Source organism: Phoca vitulina, unplaced genomic scaffold (assembly GCF_004348235.1).
Source record: "Phoca vitulina isolate PV1807 unplaced genomic scaffold, GSC_HSeal_1.0 scaffold11, whole genome shotgun sequence".
NCBI lineage: Eukaryota > Metazoa > Chordata > Mammalia > Carnivora > Phocidae > Phoca > Phoca vitulina.
Window position 1 is genome coordinate 18,069,515 of NW_022589714.1, and position 23,384 is coordinate 18,092,898.

At 40.7% G+C, this 23,384-nt stretch overlaps 1 protein-coding gene across 2 annotated transcripts in view; it reads left to right on the top strand.

Annotated features, from left to right (window-relative positions):
• Window positions 1-23,384, top strand: part of B3GAT2 (beta-1,3-glucuronyltransferase 2) — a 322,693-nt gene that overhangs the window by 298,816 nt on the left and 493 nt on the right. For both annotated transcript variants that reach the window (XM_032409524.1, XM_032409525.1), the window contains exons 5-6: window positions 1,059-1,203; window positions 23,232-23,380. In XM_032409524.1, coding sequence (XP_032265415.1) covers window positions 1,059-1,203; window positions 23,232-23,380 — 294 coding nt within the window. The remainder of the gene's footprint in view (window positions 1-1,058; window positions 1,204-23,231; window positions 23,381-23,384) is intronic.

Below are 23,384 nucleotides of genomic sequence, written 5' to 3' on the forward strand. Positions count from 1 at the left end.
CAAAGCTTTGGTGTTGGGGGGGAAAAAAGCTTTGGTGTTGAAATTGTCATTACAACAGGCCCACCAAGTGCAGCTGGGTAGGTTACGCCCAAGGACCCCCCAGCTAAGGGGGTGAGGGGAGCTGACCTCAGCCTGTACGTTAATGGCCAAGCCCCAGGCCCCTGCATACGTGTGTGCCTGAGAAAAGGGAAGCTTTAGTTTGCACGAAGGTGTCTTGTGGGCTGCTTCTGGTCCTGTTCGACACGTGTCTTAGAAGGTGGTGGTGGTGGTGGTTTTCCCCCAGAATGCTGCCCCAGTATCAGCCAGCTTTGTTGTGAGCATGTCTTTCCCCTTGAAGAAATCCAGCAGATCACTTGCAGTGGAGGGCTGTCTTTACCCAGAACTCCGCCAGGCGCCGCGGTGTGTGCTGGGAGAGAGAAGGCCAGCTGCTGCAGCTGACCGCGTGACGCGTTTCCCCCTCTAGCTGGGCCCAGTTTCCCTTGGAAGGCGGAACGTAGGGTGCGTTTTTCTTTTTGTCTCTCTGGAGAATGCCTGGTGTCTGTTCTATATCTGGATGCCATTAGTAACGCCCCCAGCCGCTATTTCTGTGTCTGTATAAATAAAAAATTCATAGAAAGGCAACTCCCGTGGCTTCTCTGAGTGAAATTTTTGCTGTTACTGAGCAATCAAGTTTCCTAAAGGGAAGTCAACCTCTCTCACTTCCAAAGATGCAAAGTTTGAAGATTCAACTTTGAAACAAATAGAAAATATTTTTGATAGTCACAACTTAGCTTCCAATAAGTGATGTTCAGATACTGACACCCACTTTATTTCTTTGAAGCCTGGAGCCGCCAGCTGACCGCGACAGAGGGTGGCCGATGGTGCCCAGCAGCTGTGCGTCAGGCCACAGGCTGCCAGTAGGCGGGTTCTGTTCGGAACCTTCAGCTTCTGAAAATCTGCGTCCCCTACCCCACCCCACCCACCCACCCCATTTCTGCTGTGTGGTTCACATTTCTTTCCTCCCTTCAGGTTATTTTCCCTCAGGAAACTTAAACCACCTCTCTTTCCCCTTTTTATAGATGCGAACTACACGTAAAGTCTCTGTCTGGCCAGTGGGCCTGGTTGGTGGGCGACGCTATGAACGTCCGTTGGTGGAAAACGGCAAAGTCGTTGGCTGGTACACCGGCTGGAGAGCAGACAGGCCTTTTGCCATCGACATGGCAGGTGAGGAGTGTGGGTGGTGACTTTTGCTCCTCCCTGATTGTTCTCCCAGTGGTCCTGTTTGTCGTAACAGTGTCCTGGACGAAGGAAGCTTTGAAGGACCCTAGATCCTATTATATTCAGCAGATAAACTAAGGAAACTTTAAGACAGGCTTTTTGATTAATTCAAGTAGAAATGGACTTTGTGGGTGATTAGAAATGCTCATTCTGTCCCATTTTTGTCAGCTCTCTATGTGGCCATCTCTTCAACAAGTGTGTGTGTGCCAGGTGCCGGTCCGGGTGTCCGGTCAGTGGTGGGAACCAGACTCGGCCCCTCCTCACCGGGGCTGCTGCCCGTGCCCTCTGATGCCCCTCTCTAGGAGTCCATTTGGTTTCGGTATATCACATGCTTATTGATAAGTCTAAGAATGATGTGAAATTGACAAGCTGATCATTTTAATGCTTAATAAATTCAGTGCTTATTGATATATTTAATAGCTGAAACATAAAATTGGATTTCTGGTTTTTCAGACATTAACTGAGTATAACTATCTTTTAAAGTTTATATCCCCTGGAGCACCTGGGTGGCTCAGTCGGTTAAGAGTCCAACACTTAATTTTGGCTGAGGTCATGATCTCAGGGTTGTGAGATTGAGCCCTGTGTCGGGCTCCGTGCTGGGCATGGAGTCTGCTTCAGGTTCTCACTCTCTGCCCTTCCCCCCCTAAAAAAATAGTTTTTATTCTCTGATCAACCCATTGAATTGAGTAAGACCAGTAGTAGTCCACAAATCCTAAAATGTGTCACTTTATGGTAATGTTTTATATAAAACGATGCCTATGGTAACTGGAAGGATGCAGTTTAAAACATGAGGCTTAGAGGCAAGAAAAATCACTGATATTTATAACCTAGAAGAGGGAGGCAGAAAAGCTTCAAGATTGATCTCCATCTTCAAGTCTGGAACACAGTTCTCTCTGCTTGTCTGTCTGTCCTCCTGTGCTTGGTCAGTCCTTTGTGTGTATTTCCCAACTTCAGTCAAAATCTCTATACTCAGAATTCTGATGGGATGAAGGCTGCATTCTGAACTGGATTCATCACTTTTATTTTGACAATCCTATATATTTGAGGGAGCAAGATTATGAAGAGTGCTAGAAGTAAGGCTGTGTCTTTTGAGAATCTGTTTCTTGCCCAGAGGAAGTGTAACTTTGAGCAGAAAACTTTGAGGGCATTAGACAAAGTCTTTTGCTTCCCCGAGACTTAGCTTCCCCATGTGTGGAATGAGGCGTAGCCTGAATGACCACTGAGGTCTTCTCTGATGTGTTCTTCCTTCTCCTGGCTTCCGTCTTCTCTTCTTCAAAGAGAAGCCAGGTCCCGGTTCCTAAGTGAGGAGTTGAGACTGCTAAAGCTCAACCGCCAGTTGATAGGTGTTTGGTCCTTACCTTTCCCAGAGCCTTGCTTCACCACAAGCTCTGCAGACGTGTCTCCTTACACCCAGGATCTCTGCCTACAACCCTGCAAGGTAGCTTCAAGGTGAGGACAACTTGAATAAGTCTTCCTGGATTTTGTTGTAAGAACTTTTACATAGATGATCAAGTATCCAGTAAACCCACTGAATATTTGCATTGATTACCCCCAGAGTTTGGATCAAATAGATATATCTAAAACTCAAGAAAGGCACATGGATTTTATGCATTAGGCCTGGCCTGTGATAAGATATCTGATACCTTTTTACTGCTAAATTCCCTGGGAAACTTCGCTCTATGACATGACTGATGTTTGGCTTTTTCTGAGTGTTTCAGTATATTTTCAAAGCATAATATAAGAACTATCAAAAAATATGAATGATTTGCCTAGTTCTTAATTATCCTTGTTTCAAAATAGGAATACAATTTCTGTCTCTAGGAAAACAGGTTTTGCCACACTGAATGATTTTCTTCTTGTGGGAACTTGCTTTGCAAATTAGTTTTCAGTAAATTATTAGTATTTTGGGAAGACTTTAAGTGAGAGCGATTTGGTTGACCAGGTGATGATTCTGATTTGGAGGGAGTTTGTTCTCGTTCTAAAATTTGAAAATTCACAGCTCTGTATACATTTCACACAAGGTTCATGTATTCTCTGTGGGAAGAGGGGAAAGACCTTGTGGACCTTCACGTACAAACGGTACTTCCCGCTTCATTTGCACTCACCGTGTCTAGAAGGAGAGAGAGAGAAGCCGGAAGCCCAGTTTCCTGCTGGCCTCTGGACAGTCGGGGAAGCGCTGCTCAGGAAACGGTCCTGGGAGTGGAGTGAGAGGCCAGCGCGGGAGCCTGGGCCTCTCTGGCTTTCCACAGGCTGAGTGAGAGCCGTGCCGCCTGGCCAGCAGGGCGCGTTTCCACAGCTGTCTCGCTGTGGGGGTGGCCAGCCCCTTCGCTGGAAGCCCCTCCGTCTATCCCGCCTAGATTTCTGTGAAGTCACAGCCTCGCCCATCACTCGAAGCTGATTTGAGTATCAGACCTTGGAACTGTAACGTTTCATGTCATTTGGGTTGTTGACCCCGTGTCCATCTTTGTTTTGCCGTATTGGACTTGGAGGTGCTATTTTTGCTCTCAGATGAGGAACCATTGTTCTGGAATTACCTTGTAGGCACAGTGGTTAATGGCAGAAGTAAAGATTGTTTCTGTTGCACTGGGGGAAAGTTAAAAAACAACCCAAACTTTGGAGTGATGACTGCTGAAACAAAGAGGTAAATAACCACCCCCAAGATGGCCCGGGAGCGAGCGCGTCGGAGGCGGCCCCGCCCAGGCTGCACGCAGGGGGCCTGCCAAGCCAGGGAGACCTAGAATACCACTGCTGGTCTGAGCGTCCGGCTTCAGCTCCTACCCCTCAGGCATCTGACCCCTGGCTAGTTCTGACTGACTGCCCCAAGGCTCTCCACACAAAGTGTTTGGCTCGCTTTTGAAATCAGGGTGTTCTTTTCAAGCGACAGACTCACTTTGGCCACTTCCAGGGAGGTGTCAATAAGAACCATTGCTTGAAAGAACTGAGCTTAAAGTAATCTTGAGCCTCGCTCGCCAGGAGGTGTAGGTTTGTGCAAATTCAGAACTTGAGGCTGAGATCCCTACTTTGAATTCTCACTGTGTGCGTGCACTTTAATCTTAACTCTGCGAGGTGGCAGGATGGGCTCTGTGCTCCTTTCAGGACAGTGTGTACAGTTCCCAGTTGAGTGCCCGGCGCACAGTAGGGCCTCTATTCCAGTTAAAAACCCAGCTGGGTGTGCTGTTGTTCAGCTCTGCCAGTCACCCCCCAGTGAGCTCGGACCCCACAGGTTGGCACGGTCTGCACACAGCTGCCCTTGTTTAGCCAGCAACACTTTGGGGGTCCCCAGGCCAACCGCACTCCCCACTAGCTGTAAATCTGTTGTTCTTCTCTCGGGTTTGACAGTTTGCTAGAAGGACTCACAAAATTCAGGATAATGCTCTATTTATCATTACAGTCCTTTTACAAAAGGTACAAGTTAGGACCAGCCACATGAAGAAGACCCCTGGGGGGAGGCCTGGTAGAGAACGCAGAGCTTGTGTGCAAGATCTGTCCCCCTCCCAGCACACTGATGTGTTCATAGCCTGGGAAGCTCCACTGATCTCTGCGTTCAGAGTTTTCAGGTAGTTTCGTTATGTAGGCATGATTGATTGAATCAGTGGCCACACAACTGAACCCAGTCTCCAGCTTCTATCCCCAGAGGTCGGCATGGCCCCCGCGTTCCAACCCTCTAATCCTGTGTTTGGTTTTTCCAGTAACCAGCCCTCCCTCTGGAGCTGTCTAGGGACCCGCTGCAGCCACCTCATTAGCATAACAAAGTCACTCCCATCCCTCAGGAAATGCTAAGGGTTTTACAAGCTCCTTGCCAAGAACTAGGCACAAAGACCAGATAGATTTTTTTTTTTAATTATACCACCGGCTCAAAAATGGTAACTTTCATATCCTAAAGAAGAGTGTCTGCCACATCCCTGTTTTACGAATGCTTTCATGCACAGAAACAAAGGGTACATTAGATGATGTCTCAGGGTCCCTTTCAGCTTTGTCTGTCTATGTTTTCCTGACTCAAAAACGAGACGTGATTGTAAAGTGATGAAATCGTTTCTTGTGTGTGGGTTACAGAGAGGGATGAGAAGTCTAGGAGGACTCTGAGTTTTCGGGCCTGGAGTCCTGTGGACATGGGTGTGTTGAAGCTCTGGAAATAGTTGAGCTCCCGGGATGGCATCCCAGGGTGCAGCCATTTCAAGGGGCTGCAGGGGGCGGAGCCAGGGAAGGGAGCAGGGCCCAGGGGGAGGGCAGTCGGGTGGACCCGTGGCGGCGGCAAACAGAGGGAAGAGGTGGGTGAGGCATGAATTTGTTGGCTGCCTTGTGTCATGGATGTGAAACAGGATGGTGCTTGGTGAGTGTGGGAGTGTGAGACCCGGGCATGTAGACGGTGTCATTAAGATGCTTGGCAATTAGGCTGTTCTCTGGAACAAGGGATATATGGGAGAATAGAGGGCCTGAATTCAAGAGGAGTAAACGGTTGGCAGAATTGTCCAAGGAAAGTTAGGTTTCCAGTAGAGCAAAGAGGAAGGGGAAGTTCAGTCCATGAGAGGATTGGGAAGGTTCCATTTGGTCAGGACAGTGATTACAGAGGATGTCATGGAAGTAAGTAGCTGGGAGGGCTGCAAGGAGCTATGTGTAGGGAAGAGGACGGGTATCCCTCAAAATTTCAATGAATAAAGCATTCAGGACTAAGAATTTTGAAAATCAGAAGTTTTCCCTTCTGTCTGGGAAGCCCAGCCGACTTCATGATTATTGTTTACCGAGCATCAGGCATGTTTACCAGGCGTCAGGCATTCTTCGGTGCTCTGGGTGCTTTCTTATTTCATCTTCACTCAGTTCTGCAAGGGATGTGCTAGTATTCTCCTCCTCCTTTAAATATAAGGAAATGGAGGCCTGGACATGCGAAGTCACTTGCCCAAATTTGCACAGTGATCCAGCTCAGCTTAGTGGGTCTCCAGAGATGGCACTCCCACTCACCGCCAAGTGACCAAGTTCTTGATCTCTGAGCCTCTGTGCTCTTCATCTGCAGAACAGGGGAAATGGAATTCTTCACGGAATAAGACATCAGATGCAGAGCACTTGGAACAACACTGTAGACACCTGAATGATCCGTCTCTTCACCAAGAAGCAGGATCAGACTGTGTCTGTGTTCCCCTGTCACCTGGGTTCAGAGGGCTCATAGGTTTGTCCAGAGGAATTGGCTCAGGGCTGTGTGTGGCTGATGACGGTGGTGACCGGAGCTCCACAGGTCACTGTTTGAATTCTCACCACAGAGAGCTATTTCAGATCATTCTTGAAGGTAATATTAGGAACATGCAAACTCGTTGCTTTGGGCTCATGATGGACTTCATCTCTCTCCTGGCTGGTGGACCTGTGCTCATTATCATTCAGTGAACGAACTCCATGTGCAAGATGGCACGTGGAGATAAACACCGGCCCTTGCTTTAGATAAAGTACTCCAAAAAGAGACTGATCAATAGGAGAAAAACAAAAGATCATTAGAAAGTTGAGAAATAGAGAGATGCTCATTTTCATAATTTTGCAGATGAAAAATCATTTCATAATTCCTGGTGGCACGTGGGGAAGGATTTCAAAGAATGATTCTCACACTTTCTAATCAGGTCACAAGAGGGGAGAAAGGTCCTTTTTCACCACCTTGACTTTCCTAAGAGCTTGTGGGAGAGCATCTGGAGATACAGTTCTCATATGGAGTCTGTTGAAGAGGCAAGACAGTGTATTAGTATAAATGAGAATCAAGGATCGTTGCTGTGTGTGGCTGACCTGGGGGCTGGCACGCGCACGGGTTTTCCTGGGCACACAGTTGGCTGCTGTGATCAGCACACAAGGCTCTGCCCTGGCTTCAGAAGCTGAACTTAGCTGCCCTTCTTCCTGGGCCCCTTGCGCAGCCGTATCACCCAACCCCAGACGCTGTGCACTTGAGTCCACCTCATTTCAAATCACTGCATCGTGACCAGCCCCCAGGGTCAGCCGAGCGTTGCTACATGCTCCTGGGCCCAGGGTAATCGAGTGGCTCACACTGCCTTCCAGAAAAGGGAACGTCACTTTATCTTCCCAGGTTTGCCTCGCTAATTTCTAGTCCCTTTGCAAGACTCATTAATAGTATAGGGATAGCTTTTTCTGAGAAGTTTTTCCTGATTTTTCCATCCAGCATAGAAGTTAACACCCCCCCCCCCCCCGCCATGTTCCCCTTAGGCACTTGTTCTCAGGGTGATGCTCACTTTGGTGTCCTGCCTGCCCCAGGCTTCCTCTGCTCATGGAGCCCGGGAGCTCCACTGGGAGAGGGGTCATCTCTTCGACCCACATCTCCAGCCTGGGCACGGTCCCTGACAGTAGTAGCTTGAACAGCTGTTTGCTGAATTCATGAATTCTAACTTGTCTTTATTTCTGGTTTAAGGATTATCAAAATTGAAAGTTTTATAGCTTCTGATTCCTTCTGAGCCCTAATTGCCATTCTTTCTTTTTTTTTTTTTAAGATTTTATTTATTCATTTGAGAGGGGGAGAGAGAGAGAGACCACGAGCTGGGGGGAGAGGCACAGAGAGAGGGAGAAGCAGACTCCCCACTGAGCAGGGAAGACCAGCGAGGGACTCGATCCCAAGACCTTGGGGTCATGACCTGAGCCGAAGGCAGATGCTTAACAGACTGAGCCACCCAGGCGCCCTTGCCCTTATTTCTATTTTTTTTCCTTGCCGTTATTTCTTAATGGTTAGATTTTTTAAAAAGGGGTTGTTGAGCTCTACTCCAGAGAGCTTTCTAAGGAGTGTCTAATTCAGTGGGTCTCAACCTGGCTACACATCAGAATTACCTGGAGAGCTTTGAGAAAACCTCCATATGTGGGCTTCATCACTGATCAATTAAACCATAATCTGTGGGTGTGGCACCTAGTGTGGGGGTGTGTCTTTTTTTTTTTTTAGTCTGAAGTGATGATAAAGTGCAGCTAGAAATAAGAAGGGCTGGTGTAGTGGTCAGAAGCTACTCTCCTGTTTCTTCCGGGGGCTCATTATAGTTCTTTTGTAGGTGTGGCCTCCTGCCCTGCCACCCATTGAGTCTCATCTGGAGGTTGGAGGTTGGCGGTAGGATAGACCCCTGCTGAAAGAGTTTGAGAATGTTCAATAAAATTATTTCCATAGAAAACACTTCCATGGGTCAAGCAAGAAGAGAATTTGAGCATAGGAGAGGAGTTCTAAAAATTATAACAACTGAAAAGCACCACCAACAATCTAAAAGACTGTTTTCACTGGGAAGGCAAGTTTAATCTTTTTTAATTGTGGTACAATGTACTTAACATAAAATTTACCATTTTAACTATTTTTAGGTATAAGGTGGTATTAGGTACATTCACATTGTTGTGCAGTGATCACCACTATCCATCTCCATAAATTTTTCATCATCACAAACTGTAACTTTGTACCCATGAAACACTAACTTCTCACCCCTGCCCCGGTCCCTGGTAACAACCATCTACTTTCTATCTCTATGAATTGGACTATTTCAGGCACCGCATGTTAAGTGGAGTTACGCACTATTTGTCCTTTTTAGTTCACTTAGCATGATGTCTTTAAGGTTCATCCGCGTTGTAGCATGTGTCAGAATTTCATGCCTTTTTAAAGCTGAATAATATTTCATTGCATATATAGACCACATTTCGTTTATCCATTCATCCATTGATGGACATTTGGGTTTCTACCTTTTGACTATTATGAATAATACTATGAACATGAGTGTACAAATAACTGTAAGTCACTGCTTTGAGTTCTTTTGAGCATACACCTAGAAGTAGAATTGCTGATGGTAATTGTGTGTTGGATTTTTTTTTTGAGGAACTGCTATACTTTTTTCCACAGTGGCTGCATCATTTTACGTTGCCATCAGCAATGCACAAAAGTTCCAATTTCTCCATATCCTTGTTAACTCGTTATTTTCTGTTATTTGAAAAATTATTTTACTTGGATGTGCTGGGGTTTGAGGAATAGGTACACAGATACCTTCTCCAGTTCTGCTGTATTTTCTGGGTTGGAATAGAGTGGCTTTAGTGACACATCCAGTAGTATTCCTGGGTAAGGTCAAGCAGAAAACCTCGTAGGCACAAGAAGCCATGAGACAGTGATTCCTAATCAGACATTGTCAGCCGTGTTGGTTGTGCCATTCTCAACATATAGAACACTGCACTTCCCATCAGAGTCCTTCTGGCTGTTGAGCCAATAGAACCACCTCCCCTTCTAAACTACAGTCCCAGGCATGCCTTAGTTCTTTGCCACCAACCTACAAAAAAAAATCCATCATGGGTATTTTTAGTATTCAGTTAGTTAAGCCTTCTTAATTTATCTTTGATTCTTTCCATTCCAGTTCAGCATCCTGACCATATCCTTAGAGGATTTAGGTTTCTGTGATGGTTTGTTTTCAGAGTAAAGATTTAAATGAATTGTTTATAGATTAAATAAAGAATACATCTTAGAAATGAAGAGTGTTTTATTTTTTTCCCACAAAGAACAATGACTGCTAAATGGCTTTTGAGGAGTTTTAAAAACTGGACCCCCCCCCCAAAAAAAAAAAAGAAAAAAGGTTTACCCTGAAGCAATCATAAAGTTTCAGTCCGCATTATGGAGCAGATTAACAGATCCATTTAACAGCCAGGCTATGCTTTTTCATTCCTTTTCTGCACTAGAAGAAAATCATTCGAAGGTGTAATTGGAAAGAAATGTGGAAAACTCTAGTTCTGCCTGCCCCCTAGGAGTACACATGGCACGTGAGTATTCAGGCTTAGGACCATGGAAATCAATAGTTGAAACATTACATGAAATAGTGGCAATTTAGACATGATAGTCGATAAGTAAAGGACACGTTCCTTTTATACAGCCCTCTTTTCTCTGCTTTCTTGATCTGATTTAAGTATAGTGAAAATGATTCCTAAAACACAACTATTAACACGTCTGTTTTTCAGCTGGAGAGTTCACAGATGCCAAGGCTGGAAGGTACAAGATTATGAAAAAAAAAAATAGGTAGCAGTTTTCCATTTCCTAAATTGAGACATAATTGACATATAACATACTAGTTTTAGGTGTACAACATTTGTATATATTGCAAAATGATCACAGTAAATCTAGTTAACGTCCATCACCATATAGTTAAAAATGTTTTTCTTGTGATGAGAATGAAGTTCTCTCTTAACTTTCAAATGTACAGTATAGTATTACCTCTAGTCACCATGCTATAATTCCATCCCCAGGGATTATTTATTTTGTAACTGAGAGTTGGCACCTTCTGATCACCCTCTATCCACCTACTTCTGGCAACCATTAGTCTCTTCCCTGGGTCTGTGAGTTTGATTTCTTTTTTTCTTTTTTTTAGATTTTGCATATAAGTGAAATAATTTGGCATTTGTCTTTCTCTGACTTATTTCATTTAGCCTAATGCACTCAGGGTTCATCCACATTGTTGCAAAAGGCAAGATTTCCTTCTTTTTTATGGCTGAATAATATTCCATTGTGTATATATCCACATCTTCTTATCCATTCATCCATCAGTGGACACTTAGGTTGCTTCCATGCTTTGGCTATTGTAAATAATAATTGCAGTGAACATGGCGGGGAGGGTGTGTGCTTAGATCTTTTTGAGTCTTTAATTTTCTTTTATAAATACCCGTAAGTGGTATTGCTAGATCATATGGTATTTTTTAATTTTTTGAGGAACCTCCATACTGTTTTTCATATTGAGTGCACTAATTTACACTCCTACCCACAGTGTGCATGGGTCCTCTTTTCTCCATGTCCTTGCCAACACTTATTTCTTGTCTTTCTGATTCTAGACATTCTAACATGTGTGAGATGATCTCATTGTGGTTTTGATTTCCATTTCCCTGATGGTGAGTGATGTTGAGCATCTTTTCATGTGTCTGTTGGCCCTCTGTATGTCTTCTTTGGAAAAATGTGTACTCAGGTCCTCTGCTCATTTTTACATCAGATTGTTCTGTTTTTTTGCTGTTGAGTTATATGAATTCTTTATATATTTTGGATGTTAACCCCCTTAGCAATATGATTTGCAAATATTTTCTCCCATTTGATAGGTTGTCTTTTTATTTTGCCGATGGTTTCCTCTGCTGGGCTGAGGCTTTTTTTATTTCAATGTGGTCTTTACTTTTGGTATTTTGGTCTTTACTATTAGGTCCAAAAAATCATCACCAAGATTGCTGTCAAGGAGCTTACCTAGGAGTTTTATGGATTCGGTCTTACATTCAAGTCTTTTACCTATTTGGAGTTAATTTTTTGTGTATGGTGTAAGACAGTGTTTGAGTTTCATTCTTTTGCATGTGGCTGTCCAGTTTATTGAAGAGTCTGTGCTTTCCTTGTTGTATATTCTTGGCTCCTTTGTCATAAATTAATTAACCATATATGCATTGGTTTATTTCTGGACTCTCTATTGTGTTTCTTTCTTTTTTTTTTTTTTTTAAAGATTTATTTATTTGAGAGAGCGAGAATGAGAGAGAGAGAGTACATGATGGGGGGAGGGTTAGAGGGAGAAGCAGGCTCCTCGCTGAGCAGGGAGCCCGATGTGGGACTTGATTCAGGGACTCCAGGATCATGACCCGAGTCGAAGGGAGTCACTTAACCAACTGAGCCACCCAGGTGCCCCCTCTATTGTGTTTCATTTATCTATGTATCTGTTTCATGCAAATACCATACTGTTATTACAGCTTTGTAATATAGTTTGAAATCTTCCTAGGTATTTAATTCTTTCTGATGCAATTGTAAGTGGGATTGTTTTCTTAATTCCTCTTTCTGATAGTTCATTACTAGTGCATAGAAATGCAATAAATTTTTGTGTATCAATTTTGAATCCTGTGATTAACTGAACTCCTTTATTCTAACAGTTTTTGGTGGAGTCTTTAGGATTTTCTATATATAGTATCATCATCTGCAGATAGTGACAGTTTTACTATTTCTTTTCCAATTTGAATGACTTGTTTCTTGTCTGATTGCTGTGGCTAGGACTTCTAGTACTATGTTGAATAAAAGTGGTGAGAGTGGGCATCCTTGTCTTGTTAGGGAAAAAGCCTTCAGCTCTTCACTGTTGAGTATGATTTTAGCTGTGGGCTTGTCACATATTGCCTTTATTATGTTGAGGTGCATTTCTTCTATACCCAGTTTCTTAAGAGTTTTTATCACAGTGGATGTTGAGTTTTGTCAAAATTTTTTTGCATCTATTGAGATGATCAAATCATTTTCATCCTTCATTTCTTAGTCTGGTGGATTGCATTGATAGATTTGCAGATGTTGAATCATCCTTGCATCACTGGAATAAATCCCATTTGATCATGTGATTCTTTCAATGTATTGCTTCTTTCTTTGCATCTAATTCATCAAAGATAATGGCCTGTAATTTTCTTGTGGTGTCCTTGTCAGGTTATGGTATCAGGGTACTGCTGGCCTCATAAAGTGTTTAGAAGTTTTTCCTCCTTTTCTATTTTTGGGAGCATTTGAGAAGGATAGGTATTAAATCTTCTTTGAATGTTTGGTAAAATTTATCAGTGAAGACATCTGGTCTTGTACTTTGTTTGTTGGGAGGTTTTTGATTACTGATCCAATGTCCTTATTAGTCATTGTTCTATTCAGATTTTCTATTTCTTTATGATTCTTGGTAGGTTGTATGTTTCTGGGAATTTATTTTTTCTAGGTTGTCCAATTTGTTGGTATATACTTGTTCATAGTAGTTTATCCTTTCTGTTTCTGTGACAGCAGTTGTAATGTTTTCTCTTTGGTTTCTGATTTTATTTATTTGAGACCACTCTTTTTCTTGGTCATTCCAGCTCAACATTTGTCAGTTTTGTTTATCTTTTCAAAGAACCAGCTCTTAGTTTCAATTGATCATTTCTATTATCTTTTAGTCTCTATTTCACTTATTCTGCCCTGATCTTTGCTATTTACTTTCTTCTTCTAACTTTTGGTGTTGTTTCTTTTTCTAGTTCTCTGAGGAAGAAAGGTTGTTTGAGATCTTTGTTTTTTTGTGTAGGCATTTATCACTAAGAACCTTCCTTTTAGAACTGCTTTTGCTGCATCTCATAAGTTTTTAGGATGTTGTATTTCCATTTGCGTTTGTCTCAAGGTATTTTTTTTATTTCTCAGCAGTTTTCCATTTTTAACCTTCATGCCCTACGATACTGTGGCTGCTTCTTCCATGCTTACCCTCAAAATGGTGATAATGGGATTGGGGGTTTGGAAAAAAAAAAGAAAGGTGGAAACATCATTGGTAATGACAGAGTAAGGACCTCTGAATATTGTCTTATATAAAAACAATGAATATTGTCAGAAATTGTCAAAATCAACTTTTTCACAACTATGGAAATTAACCCAAAGTGTACATCCATCTGAGGAGTGTTCAAGAAAATGGTTAAATGTTGGTAATAACAGCAAGTATTACATTGTTTCAACTTTCCCTATTCCCATCCCTTTCTCCTTAGCTCCATGGTGGCCTTGAAAACCAAGGGTCCTGCAGTCAGGGTAGAAATCAGCAGCTATTCTTCCTAGCAGTCACTGGGAGGGAAGAATGGCGTTGGAACTCATTCAAAGCTCCATTCTAAGAGAATTGCCATTATTTGACCTAACAGTTCTGTAGAAATTGCCATTCTCAAAGCTTGTCTTTATCTGATCTCACTCAGATCTTGCCCAGTACAGCCTTTTCCTGAGAGCATTTTTAAAAAATAAAAAGGAACGCAAAAACCTCAAAACAAACTAAGCAAAAGCAAAAATTAAATGTTGATTGTTTACCATTGCAGCTCTCTGAGGCAATGATAACAGTTGTGGCAAACAATAAACTAATCAAAAAATTCAGAGGAAATATCTTGGATAATTATTTACATAGGGGCTTTGAAGAGCTCTGACATATTTCTGGGATTCTAGAAGGCCATGTGGTAGTGTAGGTCTGTGTACAGGGGCCAGAGCTGTGCATATGCTTATGAAAAAACCTTAAAAGGCCCTGAGTTCTCACTTCTGGCTGATCTTGAAACTCTGCAAGATTAACAGCTGATTTCACATCAGGAACCATGGAAGCCAGAAGGCAGTGGGATGACATACTCAAAATACCAAAAGAAAAATACTGCCAACCAAGAATTCTATATGTAGCATAAGTATCCTTCAGAAATGAAGGAGAAATTAAGATATTCCTGATAAACAAATGCCAAGAAAATTTATGACTAGCAAATATGTCCTGTAAGAAGTACTGAAGGAGTCTTTTAGGCTGAAATGATAGGATACTAGACAGTAACTCTAATCCACATAAATAAGAGCACCAGTAAAAGTAACATATAGATAAATTTTTAAGAGAGTATAAATGTAATTTTTACCTCTCTTTTTTCCCCCCCACTCTGATTTAAAAGACAACTACATAAGGCAATAATTAGAAATCAGGGTTGAGAGATACGCAATATAGATGTAATTTGGTGATAATAGCACAAAGTGGGGAGGAATAATGGAGCCTACTATGTAGGAGCAAAGCTTTTGTGTGCTATTGAAATTGGTATTGATCTGAGCTTAATTGTTAGAAATTAAGATGCTAATTGTAATCCCCAGGGCAACTGCTAAATAAGTAACTCAAAAAATATTATACAAGAAATGATAAGTGACAAAAATGACACACTAACAAATATCCTTTTAATACAAAATAAGATGGTAGTGGAGGAATAGAGGAATGAAAAGATATTAGACATACAGGAAACAAATTGCAAACTGGCAGATATAAATCTTAATTTACCAGTAATTCTATTAAATATAAATGAATCAAGCAATCCAGTCAAAAGACATATGGGCACAATGGATTTAAAAAAACCCCAACAAATCAAAAAGCACCATGATCGAAGTATAATGCTCTCTATGGAAAACATTTAAATCTAAGTAGGTTGAAAGCAAAAGAATGTAAAAAAGACCTGCCATGCATACAGGAACCAAAAAAAGAGCTGGAGTGAATACCAGACAAAACAGACTTTCAGACAGAGTTGCTACTAGAGACAAAAAGGTTATTTTATAATGATAAAAGTGTCAATCCTTTATAAAGATACAACAGTTGTAAATATATATGCTTCTTACAATGGAGCCCTAAAATATATAAAGCAGAAATGACAGCACTGAAGGGAAAATACAGCTCAACAATAATAGTTGCAAACATCAACATTCCATTTTCAATAATAGAACAATTAGAAGACAAAGAAGCCTTGAAAAGTACTGTAAATCAACGAGACCTGTGACATCTGGAGAACACTCAACAACAGAATATACATTCTTTTCAAATGCACAGTTGAACATTCTCTAGGATGGACTATAAAGTAATTTTTATGTTAAGTCATAAAACAAGTCTTAATAAATTTAAAATAGTTGAAAGCATACAAAGTGTGTTCTTGGACCATGCTGGAATGAAATTAGAAATCACTACCAGAAAGTTTGAAATTTAAAAGTATATGGAAATTAAACAGCATACTCATAACCACTTGGTCAAAGAAGATATCACAGGGGAAATTGGAAAATAGTTTTAGATGAATAAAAATGGAAACACAATATACTAAAACTTAGTGCAGCTAAAGCAGTACTCAGAGGAAAATTTATACTTATAAACGCCTTATTAAAAAGAAAGATCTGAAACCAATAACCTAACCTTTTACCATAAGAGACTAGAAGCAGAAAAGCAAACTAAACTCAAAATAAGCAGTGGAAGGAAATAAAGATTAGGGCCAAAATAAATGAAATAAGGAATAGAAAAGCAATAGAGGAAATCAGCCAAACCAAAAGTTTGTTCTTAAAAACATCAACAAAATTGACAAACTTTTTAGTTAAACTGAAAGGAGGCAAGCCTCAGATTACTAAAATCAGAAATGAAAACAGGAGCATTACTACCATTTAAAAAAGACTGTAAGAGAAAACCATGAAAAATTGTATGCCAACAAATTAGATAATGTAGACAACATGGACAAATTAATGGAAAGACTGTTAAAACTGACTCAAGGGGCACCTGGTTGGCTCAGTTGGTAGAGCATGCAACTCTTGATCTCAGGGTTGTGAGTTCAAGCTCCACGTTGTGTGTAGGTGTAGAGGATTACTTAAAAAAAAAAACAAAAACTGACTCAAAAGGAAATAGAAAATCTGAATAGACTTATAAAAAATAGATTGAATTAATAATCAACAAAACCTCTATAGAGAAAAGCCCAGTTCCAGATGGTTTTACTGGTGAATTCTAACAAACATTTAAAGAAGAGTTAAGACCAATCATTCACAAACATTGACAAAAAATAGTAAGGAGGGAACATGTTTGAAGTCATTGTATTAGGCCATTGTTATCCTGATACCAAAACTGAATATCACAAAGAAAAAAAACTTATAGACCAATATCCCTTATGAATATAGATGCAAAAATTCTAACCAAAATACTAGTGGAGTTAATCCAGCAACATATAATAAAAAAGATTATACACCATGACAAGGTGGGATTTATCCCCGTAGTGTAAGGTTGGTTCATATGCAAAAGTCAGTAAATGTAATACACTGCATCAGTAGAACAAACAAAAAGCCACATCAAATCAATAGATGCAGAAAAAGTATGTGACAGAATTCAACATTCTTTCATGATAAAAACACTAGATCGATAAACGAGGAATGGAAAAGAACAGCTTTTATCTAATACAGGGCATCTGTGAAAAAACTAACATACTTAATAGCTGAAGATGAAAGCTTTTCCCCTAAGATCATGATAAGGATGACCCCTCTTCACAGTTGTATTCACCATTGTCGTGTAGGTTGTTGCCAGAGTATTTAGTTGAGAAAAAGGAATGAAAGGCATCCAGATTATAAAGGAAAAGGTAAAAATATCTTCGGTTATCAATAGCATGATTTTTTTTTTTACATAGAAAATCCTCAGGAATACATACACAACTTGGTCTGCTCCATGCTGGACATGAGCCTACTTAAGAAAGGAGAGGGGGGCGCCTGAGTGGATCAGTTGGTTAAGTGTCCAACTCTTGATCTCAGGGTTGTAAGTTAAAGCCCTGCGTTGGAGCCTACTTAAAAAAAAATATATACAATTATTCATGCTAGTAAATAAATTCAGCAAGGTTGCAGGATACAAGATCAAACATAAGAAATCAATTGCATTTCTATACATTGGCAATGAACAGTCTGAAAAATGAAACTATAAGAATTCACAACAGTGTCAGAAATAATGAAATACTTAGTAATTTAACAAAATAAGCATCAGACTTGTATAGTAGAAACTATAAAACATTACTCAGAGAAATTAAAGAAGAACTAAATGAGTAGAAAGACATCTTATGTTCCTGGGTTAGGAGACAATGTTATGGGTTAGAAGATATATTACTCAAATGGCAATATTCCCCAAGTTAATGTATAGATTCAGGGTAATTCCTATCAAGATTTTGGCTGCCCTTTTTGCAGAAATTGCCAAAGTTATCCTAAAATTCATATGGAAAAGGAAGGGACTCAAAATAGCCAAAACAATTTTGAAAAAGAACAAAGCTGGAAGACTTAAACGTCCTGATGTGAAAACTTATATATAGATTTACAGTAATAGTGTGGCGCTGGCATAAAGATAAGCACAGGAATGAATAGAATGGAAATGACAGAGCAGAAATAAACTCTTACATTATGGTCAATTGATTTTTGCCCAGGGGTGCCAAGACCATTCAATAGAGAAAGAATAGTTTAAAAAAATGGTGCCCAGAGTTACGAATATCCTATCCTTTAAAAAGGCAAATTTCAGTATCTGTGAATTATATCTCAATAAAGGGGGTTGGTAGGTAGGGAAGATACACACACACACACTCTCTCTCTCTCTCCCTCTCCCTCCCTCCCTCCAAAAGACCGGATGTGCTCTGCTAGGAAGAGCTATGAGAGTGGATCACCTCAGAAAGAATTACAGAAGAGAGGAGAGGAGGTGCCACATACACATCTTTCTGAGACAATTCCCTGAGACAATTGTGTGTGTGTGTATATAGATATTTTTAAGATTTTGAGAGTGGGGAGAGAGAGAGCGAGCGTGCTCAGGAGACTGGTGTGGGGGAGGGTAGGGGGCAGAGGCAGAGGGAGAAACAGACTTCCCACCAAGCAGGGAGCCCGATGCGGGGCTTGATCCCATGACCCTGAGATCATGACATGAGCCGAAGGCAGACACTTACCACCTGAGCCACCCAGGCGCCCCTATGTGTATATGTTTTAATTTGGAAATTGTTACCTTTTTTTTTTTATTTCAAGTGAGTAGAGACCGACTTTTGAAATTACTTGATACCTATTGCCAGTAGTAGAAGTGTGTCAAGAGCCCGGTATTCTAACACCATTAGCCAGAGTGACTGTCAGGAGAAAAAGGCCATTAGTATCTTTCTTGTGACCAGACTGGTATTGTTGCCAAAAACTATCCGTTGGGAATTAGAAATAGTTTTGGCTTGTAACAGCCTTGCTTGAGATTAGATTGTGTGTAGTTAGAAAATATGCCAGTGGGACAAGTATATGGAGGTGAGACTAAATTGATATACAATAGAAGGAACTGATAAGCATTACTGATGCTTTTAACTATGGCTGGAAGGAGGAAGAGATTTGCTGGACTGGCTTTTTCTTTTCCAGTTTGTCTGGTTTTTGTTTTTTCCTTATTATAATGACTAGGATCTCTAGTACACTGTTAAAAAAAAATCGAGAGCAGACAACCTTGCCTCATTCCAGTCTTCAAGGGTTTAACACTGTCTTTCACCATGAAGCATATATAATATTGGCAATAGGTATTTTGTAGATGCCTTTTATCAAATTGAGGAAGTTTATTAGTTTGCTGAGTGGCTTTCTAAAAATCTTAACTTGATGTTGGATTTTGTCAAGTTCATTTTCTCCATTTATTACAATTTTTTTTCTTTTTAAGTCTAATTTGGTGAATTATACTGATTGATTTTAAAATGTTAAATCAACATTGCAGTCTTGGAATAAACCTTACTTGGTCATGATTGAATGCCATGAATCCAACCAATTGAATCCAACAATAAATCATCTCAGGACTCTGAGATCATGACCTGAGCCAAAATCAAAGAGTCACATGCTCAACTGACAGAGCCACCCAGGTGCCCGCTAAGTACTGCTTTAGATGGATCCCACATTCTTGTTTTTGTTTTCATTCAGTTAACCACTTTTTTCATTTCCCTTTGATTTCTTCTTAGATCCCTAATTTATTTAGAATTACATTGTTTGGTGTCCAAATATTTGGAGATTTTCCACATATCTTCATATTATTGATTTCTATTTGAATTCCATTATGGTCAGAGAAATACTTTGTACAATTTGAGTTCTCTTAAATTTATTGAGATTTAATTTATGGCCCAGACTATGGCCTGTCTTGACAAGGTCCCATGTGTACTTGAAAAGATTGTGTATTCTGTATTGTTAGATGGAGTGCCCTATAAGTGTCAGGTCAAATTGGTTAAGTCTTATATATCCTTATTGTTCAAATTTATAAATTTTCTCTTATTTTTTCAATTTTTTTTCTATCCCCCTTTTCCACCTTTCATTCGGTTTCTGTGACTTGTGTGTGTGTTTCGGTGTTTTCCTTTTTGTAGTTTCTATTGTTAGGTCTTCAAGTTTACTAGTCTTTTATTTATTTATTTATTTTTAAAGATTTTATTTATTTATTTGAGAGAGAGAATGAGATAGAGAGCATGAGAGGGGGGAGGGTCAGAAGGAGAAGCAGACTCCCTGCTGAGCAGGGAGCCCGATGCGGGACTCGATCCTGGGACTCCAGGATCATGACCTGAGCCGAAGGCAGTCGCTTAACCAACTGAGCCACCCAGGCGCCCAAGTTTACTAGTCTTTTATCCTGCAATGTCTTATCAGCTGCTAATAACAGCCAGTATATTTTCCACAAGAGTGAGATCTCTTTGGGTCTTTATTCTATCTTCTGTATTTCTCCTTAGCATGCTCAGTCTTTCCTCTACCTTTTTGAATATATGAGAATTATTTATAATGTCTTAATGTCTTTGTTCTGTATTATTTCTGTTGCTTGATTTTTGTTTTCATTATGGGGTTGTATTTTCCAGCTTATTTGTACATCTGGTAATCTTTGTGGCTCAGGCATTTTGAATTTTGTTGCTAGGTACTAGAAAATATATATATGTATATATGTTAGGTTATGTTTATATAAAGTATGTGTAACATGAGTTTATTACATACATCCACATATATGCACACATATGCATACATATACACATACACACACACATACATAGGGGAATACAAACATACATAAGAGACAGTCTCTCCACCCTATCTCTACTTCACTTGAAGAAGTCAGAAGTCCGTGTTCATAGTGGATAACCAGTTTTAATTTGCATTTCATTTTTTATACATCTGTAGGACAGAGAATCCTACTCCCATGATTTTTGTAAGGCTCTTAGTATCTCAAAAACTGCCAACATCTTTAAAGCTAAATTAATTTCACTAGAAAAAAGTAAGGGTACATATAATACTTGAGGCATAAATTACTTGGAAATTAAGAAAACCCAAAATATTCATCTTGGGTTGGAAGCAGTGGTTTAAGGAGCTGAAAACTCCTTGTGCTGCTTTCAGAGGGAGAACTCTCTAACTCCTCCAGCTTCATAGCAGGTCAGACGATTCCCTGAAAGGCAACCCAGAGTTTGGGCCTAGTTAGTGTGCAATTCCTACATGCTGGCTGTGACCTGCTTCCTTTGAAGCGCTCATTGAGGAGGGGTGCGGCAAAGAAAATGGAGGAGGTAGGAGATAGAAGAACATCTGAATTGCCCGCCTCCCCCTTTTGTATTAGAAAACAGAAAACCACTTTTCTACTGTGGTGAGCCACCCACTAACATCTCTTTCCTGGGTGCTGGCCTGCCAGGTGCACCCTATCCTCCAGTGAGGCCAAGAAAGGGCCAGCCGTCAGCTTTGCTTGCAGAAGTGGTACACCGTGCTATGTGAGTTTGCTCTGAAGAGCTAGAGGGATATTCCTGAACCCAGGAGAGCAAGAAAATACACTTAACCTGTATCTTTCAGTGGTCACCATGATGAATGTGTTAAAAAGACAAGGGAAAATGAGGGAAATCAAAGTGGCTTCATAGCATTTTCAGACTGACTAATCTACATTTTTGGATTTTTTTTTTTTAAATAAGAATGGGGAAATAGTACCTTGAAGCCATGTAAAAAATATACCAGATCTTCAGTGATTGAGAAGGACAGGTCCTCAGCTAGGTCCTCAACTATAGAAAAAGAAGCAAGGCATCTGATGACACTAAAATCTGAGTTCACCTATTAGAAAAGTCACTTTTTATGTGTGAATTGGAAACTTTGGCTTTTTGCTGAAGAGGTGTGTGGCTGTTCTAGCTGTCTGAGGAAGGCTTCAGACTTGTTAGCCAAGTGATGTGAGATGCAGGTGGCCTGATTCTGCCACCACTTTCACAGGCCCTTTTCCTGTCGTCAACCCCGTTTTCCAGCTGTAAATGATGGCCAATGCCACCAGCCCTTCATAGTATTTATAATGGTATTTGTATTTATATACTGTAGTACCTTATGAACACTGCTCTGCAGTTAGTGAGGTCTTTCCATTTGCTAATTTTACATCAGACACTGAGTTGAAAAGGTGTCACACCTCTTGCAGATGAGGAAATGGGGAAGTTTCAGGATCAAGAAAGGTTAAGTGACTTGGCCAATGTCCCAAGTACAAGGATCCGGGCAAAAACAAAAGGCTTCTAATTCCAAATTCCTTCTGCTAGAATGTGCTGCCTCCCTCCAGGACTGGCGGAAGATACTGGGGCCAGTCCTCAGGCTGAGGCTTTAATTATTCTGCCTCACTCAGCATGTGATGTACCAGGTTGTGTTTGTAGGTAGCTTAGTGGGAGGTTTTCCTATAAAAGGGACAGGGTCTAGATGTGGGACTGGCCCAGTCTGGCAGCTGTAGAGGTGATGAGAATGCTGGTTGTGGTTTTCTCACAACTCCCCAGTTACTGCCTGGTATCATTTGGTACTTACTTTGCTAACTATACTTTTGCAAAAAGCAGCATAAATCAATTCAGTTAACGTAGAAGAGGGCAAAATGTTGCTAAGAAATGCTCCCGGAGATTGGTCCTCACAGCTGATTCTGGGTGTCTGACTTTACAGTGCTGGCTTAGTCATTTCGGGCACAGGGCTTCCCACTTTCAAAACAACTACACAGGCTGTAGCAGTTGCTGCCTGAGATAGCTTGTAGTGTTTAATGGCTGAGCCTTTAACACAGGGTTTGTCAAACTACAGATTTAAATAGTAATGATATTTTATGACCAAACCATTGAAGGAAATTGACAGTCATTGGTTTCCTTAAAAAAATTCAGCCTCAAAACCAAATTTATCAAAGGACTGGTATCTCCTGCACTGATTTCCAAACCCCCCACCCTTGTCAGGTTGAACCAAATTGGAAATTTAAACCAACTGATTATATATTTTTCATTTCCTAGCTAACTGGCTTCAATTCCTCAGTCTTCTAAACTCAAAGTAAATCATAGCAGTGCCGGTTCAGTAAGAGCACACATAAAAACGTTAAAGGACAGGCAGGAGACCTGGGCAGGTGCACTCATACCCGGAGGATAGTTACTGTGAGTCTGCAGCTCTTCACTACTTTTAATTCTTAATTCCCAGAGTTTTGAATGTCGGGGTGTGATGACCTCTGTGAAAGAGCAGCTGATTAGCAACAGTCCAGACTCTGTATTGTACCGTAGATGTTGTCCTCGCCCCCACCCCATGCATACACCTTTGTCATTACACTGAATGTACTACATTGTAATGACTGGTTTTTCTTTTGAGACTGTGACACGTGTAATGCTCCCAATTCAGGTTGGCGATCCAAGACCTGGCACATACTTGGCATTTAAAAAAATTTTTGATGTGTCTGGAAATTTTACAGAAAAAAGGGAAGTACACCACTATTTTATTTTAAAGTCTTTTTTTTTTTTTTAAACTTTTCACAAAGGATTTGCTGTGAGTCTTCAAGTCATCTTGTCCAATCCAAAAGCTGTATTTAAGCGTCGTGGATCCCAGCCAGGGATGCAAGAATCTGATTTTCTAAAACAGATAACAACAGTTGAAGAACTGGAACCAAAAGCAAGTAACTGCACTAAGGTAT